The following is a 6,601-nucleotide window of genomic DNA, read 5'->3' as shown; positions in this document are numbered from 1 at the left end:
GTGTGTGTGTGTGTGTGTGTGTGTGTGTGTGTGTGTGTGTGCAGAGACATATTATTTAATTCCCTTGAAGCAATATGATCCACGGTGTACGTAGAAAACTAAGCAGCAGTCATTAATGATATACACACACCAGTTTTGTGATTTGAGGTGAATTCAAGACATAGACCTAAATAGAGTTAATGTATTTAGTTACAAGTTATTTAGTCATTTATATTCCGTTCTTTATTGATTAATGTCAGTTAATTTCATCTCCTTTTCTATATAAATCCCTTATAAATGAAGGTCTCATCTGCTGACACTTTGCTGGGCTGAGTCCTTTCCTCACATATATCTCACCTCATTTACTGCCTTTTCCACCTTAAGACGTCCCCCAGGGACCTGCTTCCCCTCCTGCAGCATGTTTTAAAGAAGATTTTACTAACATATCTAGTGTGACACACTTGGAGTAGATTGAGTTGTGGTCCTTATCCACTTTTCAATCCCTCCTCTATCCTCTGCTTCTTTCTCTCCCTGCTGCCATGATGAATTCCTTATTAGGCCTGTGGTTCACATCATCACTGCAGTAACAGCTCAGTGATCAGTAATTTATTTTTCAGACYTCTGCATAGAAATGACCAAATGAAGGTTATTATCAGAACGTTGTGTTTGCCCTGTGTGAGTTCTGTGCAGAATACCAAGCTGAGATGAGATGTTCTGCATTTCTTTGTTGCTCCTTACTGGGTGACAGTGTTTTAGAGAGAAGTTGAGGGAACATCTAATCTTGCTAAAACTAGCAAGACTTGGTTTGGCTTTGTGGCTTGACTTCTTTCTCAGTGTGTCTCAGATCTTGTTCAGTCCAAATACCACCGACTCTCCTGATTCCTTTCTGAAATGGAAATCGATCTTTATGTAACATTTCTCTCTGCATCTATTTTTGCTTACATTTTTGAATGCAGCCCGTCTGTCATGCATGGAKGTGTGTTTGATGGTGACATGGTGCTGTATTTATGCCATATGGGTTAATATTTAATATGAAACATCTTGTTAGGAGACAGGAAACTTTTCCAAGCTGTTAGCGACAGCAAGCCAAATTAATCCGCTTTGTAACAAAGYAAATTCCCCCATTGCTGACCCCTACAGACACACACACACTCGCACACGCATGCACACACCGACACACACACCACACATACACACACATTGGTTACTGAGATGGAAACAGTCTTACAGCCTTAGACTAATCACAGTCTGTATTCAAAGGGATTAGAGGCAGATAGCTCTAGCTGGACAGTTCAGATTTTAGCCCTTAGACACACATACACAACAAGAGGATTAAGGTTTTAGAAAACATGCATTTGCTGAATAGAGCCCTTACAACCATAAAAAAACACGCAAAAACAACCCCCCCAAAAAAACATATGGAGCTGAGAAAACATAATGGGTTGAAAGCTTAMATTGGGGCGGAGAAGCTGGACTGGACTCTGTTTCTGCTAACTGCGTTCTTCTCTTCTTCCTGACAAAAGGTCATTTTCACCAAGAATTCAGGGAGTAAAAAGCCTCACATATAATTACTTGACATGAAAGAGCCAAAATCAGGTTTCCAGTTCTCCATGTACCCAGCTTTTCACACAGCACAAAAGGCTTGAAGAATGGCTGAGAAGGCCCAGCGTCCAGGCAGGTTGGTCATCCAACACTGCTTAGTTTCTGGTTGAATTTAAAGGTTGAGGAGAGGGAGGTTCTCTTCAACAACGCCTGGAGCATCAGCTAACCTGAGGTAGAGTCCAGTTCTGCTCACTATACTGAGTCCCAGCAAAACCTAGATAATACCAGAAGTGATAGTGCTATAATCTGCAGTCATGTCCGTTCTTATATTTGCCTCACTTTGTGTTTTTAAAGAATCCAATCTTGGTTAGAATTACTTTACAATCCTTTGGAGCTACTTTAAATAACCAGGGACCTCATGTGTCTCTGCTAATGGTGCCTTTAAACAATTTATTAATATTATTTTTATTATAGTTATCTTCTTCTTCTTTATTATTATTATTATTATTATTATTATTATTATTATTATTATTATTATTATTATTATTATTATTATTATTATTATTATTATTATTATTAGTACAATTGGAAACAAAATTCAAGCAGGAGCCATTATCATGGTTATCTGGACATAAGATGATTTAAGTAACTAAAGCAAAATTTAGCTCTAAGATATGAAGCAAACTTTAGATGGATAAACATGAAAGTGATGTAACTTCAATCTATGCAGCACCACGAGATAGGATAGATGAATGGATGAATGGATGAATGGATGAATGGATGAATGGATAGGTTGTTTCATTAGAACATTAGTTTTGGACACAGCAATATGAAAATTCAGTTAATTTAAATTCTGACAGCCAGTTTATCTGAAATTAGGCCCATAAGCTCCTGTTAATCCCAAACTCAATGTTAAGTAACATAAAGCTTTTTTTTTCGTTGCTGACAATTATTTTGATTGAAAAAAATCTGTTCTGTATCTCACTAACATATTGCTTTAATTTAATGTTTATAAGGTTTAAGTCTTTAAAGTTTTTTTGTTCTTCCAACAGAAAGAATTTGCACTGCTGTGCTGAACTAAATGGCTCCTTATGTGGCTGTTATGCATAAAACTGCTGCATTGGTCTGTAAAGTTAAATGTCTAGAAAGACAAAAAGGAAGGACATCATTATACATGTGGGATACTTTAGCACAATCAATGGCTCTTGTTCTCTGTCTGCATAGAAGCTGAGTTTTTTAAAATCATTGTGTGGGAMGTTTTGACCTTAACCTCTCTGAGATACAAACCTCTGACACGAGCAAARAGATCAGCTGTGGTTACACATATGCCTGTGTTTCATCTCTCTATTATATCCCAGTCTTATGTAACTTTACACTCGCTTGTCCTCCTTTCTGTGCTTCAATCTGCAGGTGCTGATCTGTTTTCTAACTGCACAGAAGAGTGTAAGGCCCTGGGCCACTCTGATCGCTGCTGGATGCCCAGCTTTGTCCCWTCTGATGGGCGCCAGGGTCTAGACTACCGCAGCAACCTCCATGTGCCCGGCATGGACTCAGTCCCAGATTCAGAGGTATTTGAAAGCCAGGAGCAAATGACAGACAGGTCATTCTCCACGTTTGGTAAAGCGACGCCTGTTCATCACCAACAGCTTCTCCATCCCCTAAATCACCACCACTTTCTCCAAAACCATCAACTCAGCCCCCACCAAGGCTCACTAGAGCGGGAAATGTTGGAAGTATTTCTGCATAGCTCCAGAGCTCCTTATTACGCAGCTTATTTAAGTAAGTATTCTGTTTTTTAAAAAAGAGCCATTCTCTGATCTTGCAAGCATAGAAAAAAGCTCAAACTGAGTTTTAGACTGATGATAGAAATTCATTTCAGATCTGGACCCTGTYCTCRGTGTTCAGCTAACTCTTGATTTTTTCTCAACTTTTGCTCTACGTTTGACTGTGATGACCAACTATTTACGTTCTTTGTAGCACAATCATGCAAATGATTGCTGCTGAATGTGTAGATGCACACTCACTGTTGAAAATTTCTGTTTATTTGCGATATAAAAATAATTTCCAACATTTCCCCTCTTTAATGTGAAAGGTCTCACTTGCAGTTCATCTAAAAAACAATCAAATCTTTCAGAAGAGAAAATGAAGAAAAGGATCTGCAGCTATTTGGCTGAAAATGTTTGCAGTTTCATAAACTAATGCAGTATTTAAACACTACTTGATACCACATTAGCATTCAGTCTTCTTGGGTTCACATTAGCCAGAAATGATAGAAAATCTCACAGAACAGCAGTAAGTTCAGCTGTACAGGTAGGATTTTCCTGACAGTTAATAATTTGCATCCTTTGCTAAATACTTGGTTTGCAAAGAGGTCAGAAAGGATCACAGAAAATCCCCACAATTACATTTAATTCAACCCATAATTATTCATACCCTCAGTAAATGTATTTATTAACCACAAAGTTTATTTCTGCTTGGAAATGAGGCAATTCATGAGGAATATCATTTTAAAAAATGTATTTTTTCCCTTACATTAAAACATGTACAKTGTTATTTATAGCCCTTCTTAACAATGAATGGAAAACTATTTTTTGGCATTAGTTCATTTAGTTCAAAACTCTTATAATTTGTATGCAGTTTTTGTGTTTTCTTTCAGGACCTCCTGCTGTTAGGYTGTTTTCTAGTTTTATTATTATTTTGGTTAAATCTGCTTTATTCCTGTCTCTTTTATTTCAGTTCCTTCTTAGTGATTCTAATTAGGTTTATTTCTTGTGTCAAGTCCTTTTTCAGTTATTCTAGTTTGAATACTCTGTTCCTCAGTCTTTATTAGATCAGTCTGGTTTCTGTTTTATTTCTGTTCAGTTCTTTTTACTATTTATTTTTTTCTGTCCATTTCCTTTTCTCTAGTTTATCGTGTTTCTTTAGTCTATTTATTCTTTAGTTCTTTAGTTCACACATTTTTTCTTTAAAATGTATTTTAAAGTTTTGTGAGGTGACCTCATGTGCCCTGAAAGCACCTTTTAAATAAAATATATATTAACTATTGCTATAAATACTTCTACTGATAAAGCAAAGAACCTTGCCATGGTTATTGCTTCATGTGGCTGCAGCCGTTTTATATTCATTTACATCTGTAGTCTGGGTGGCGACAGGAGAACCAGCAGCTGTGCTCCATTTTCCACAGATTGGGATGTATAAAGGAAAGGTGGCATGTATGTGCGTGAGCACGGATTTATACATCACAAGTCTTTTGTATGCTGCACTTTTCTAAATTTGTCTGTAGGCCAAGTGTTGGTTTGAAAACTGCGCAGTCTTTTATACGTGAGGCTTTTTGTTCAGCTACCTCAGGATTTGCCAGATCCTTTTGTTTACTCCAGTCACTTCCTTGTGCTGCCCTGGTTCTCCTTGTGTCCCCCTTCCCGGTTTTCCTTCCATGGATTTTTGGTTTTTGTATTTTTGCCATGGCTCCCTTTGAGTTTTGTAAGTTTGTTTTTCCATATTATTAAATCTTCACTAGCCACCTCCGTCTACACATCAGGACATTTTCTCTACTGCTTTGCTCCTCCCATATTCTGGTGTCAAAAACAACGCAGCACAGCAATAATAGAATAGAAACTCATTCTAGCAGTGAAATAATTGGTGACAGTAGCATCATAATCTGGGCTTCATTTTCTTCAGATTGAAAAAACCTCTTATATATAACATTAGATTGTCAGAACTATCAAAGTTCTAAGAACCCCAAACCTTCAGATGAAGATGAAGATTGATTTAATTTTTCAGGATCTCAATGAGTTGAAACATACATTTAAATTAACAAAAGAATAAGTGTAAGAAGAAAATAAAAATAGAAATGAGACTTTGTTCATAAAGAATCACTRGGATGGAGGATGCAGATCAATTCCTATTGAAGAAGATTTAATGCTGAAATAGAATCAAAAGGTGGTTAGCAAAGCATGCGTTTCAGGGAAATCAAACTTATGGAACTTTATTGTAYTTTTATTTTTAAAATGTGTCTATCTAAACCTACTCCAGTGCCTCCCAGTCAGACGTTCCCCCAGCAACAGCCTCATGCTGTCTGCTAAAGCCCAGGTCTGGATGGTCTCCCTTCTGTACATTTGCAATTTTTGAAATAATTCTCAAACTTCCTCTGTGTTCAGCTTAGTTCCACCCTTACAGATTGCTTTAAACAAATATTCCTCCCTCAGTCATTTTACACAGCCTGTATCACTCTTATTGCACAAAAGGGGAAAAATCCAATGGAATGCACCTCATACAGRTTTATTTCTTTCCTAAACACAGATATCAAAATTTTAGCCAAAATTCTTGCGCTTAGTGTTTTGGTATTTTTGCCATCACTCATGTTAAATCCTGACTGGGTGACTATGGAATTACATTTCTCTTTATTTTATATCTGTTCTGGCTGTGCTCTGCTCCCATCTAACCCCATTTTAAATCCTGTAGTGAAGTTTTCACTGAACATATGGGGCCAGTTTAGTGAAAACTTTAAACTCCATGATTTTTCCCTAGTTAAGTCTGATTGCACTTAACTGTGTCTTTAAACCATCTGTTGAAGACGGGATGTTCCTAGGTTTGGACAGGAGGGGTTTACTCATTTGAAAGACTTTTTCAAAGAGAAGAAATTAGCAACATTTGAACAATTTAGCAATTAATTTAATTTACCATTTTTTAAATTAATTAATTTATTTTTAGATATTTGCAAACCAAAACCTTTATTCAATCCCATCTTTCAGACTCTTTTTTTTGCCAGAGTATACACTGTTGGAAACCATCATATTATTAAAGGGCCGATTTAGTGGCTTTACAATAAATTGTTGAATATGACAGAGATCTCCTCACCTACAACATGATGAGACCTGGACCTCTACGCTTAATCTTATTAATACAGCATCTCTGTGTGTGAACCACTGAACTGAATGTAGCATTCAGTTCAAAGTGCTACATAGAGCTGGTCTCATTTCTATCTAGAATTCACTCCACACTGTGACAAATGCAAAACTGCTGAAGCCACATGGATTCATATGTACTGGTCCTGTCCCAGTCTTGACTGGTTCTGGACAGA

General features: G+C 37.0%; 1 protein-coding gene across 4 annotated transcripts in view; it reads left to right on the top strand.

Annotated features, from left to right (window-relative positions):
* Positions 1–6,601, top strand: part of pcdh10b (protocadherin 10b) — a 29,142-nt gene that overhangs the window by 14,138 nt on the left and 8,403 nt on the right. For 2 of the 4 annotated variants that reach the window (XM_017303488.1, XM_008403130.2), the window contains exons 4-5: positions 2,932–3,089; positions 3,168–3,300. In XM_017303488.1, coding sequence (XP_017158977.1) covers positions 2,932–3,089; positions 3,168–3,300 — 291 coding nt within the window. Of the gene's footprint in view, positions 1–2,931; positions 3,139–3,167; positions 3,301–6,601 lie in introns of all 4 variants that reach the window. The other 2 variants (XM_008403132.2, XM_008403133.2) reach the window with 2 other exon arrangements.

Source organism: Poecilia reticulata, unplaced genomic scaffold (genome assembly GCF_000633615.1).
Source record: "Poecilia reticulata strain Guanapo unplaced genomic scaffold, Guppy_female_1.0+MT scaffold_301, whole genome shotgun sequence".
In the NCBI taxonomy this organism is placed as follows: Eukaryota; Metazoa; Chordata; class Actinopteri; order Cyprinodontiformes; family Poeciliidae; genus Poecilia; species Poecilia reticulata.
Note: the sequence above shows the minus strand (reverse complement) of the source record. Positions and strands in the feature narration are given on the sequence as shown.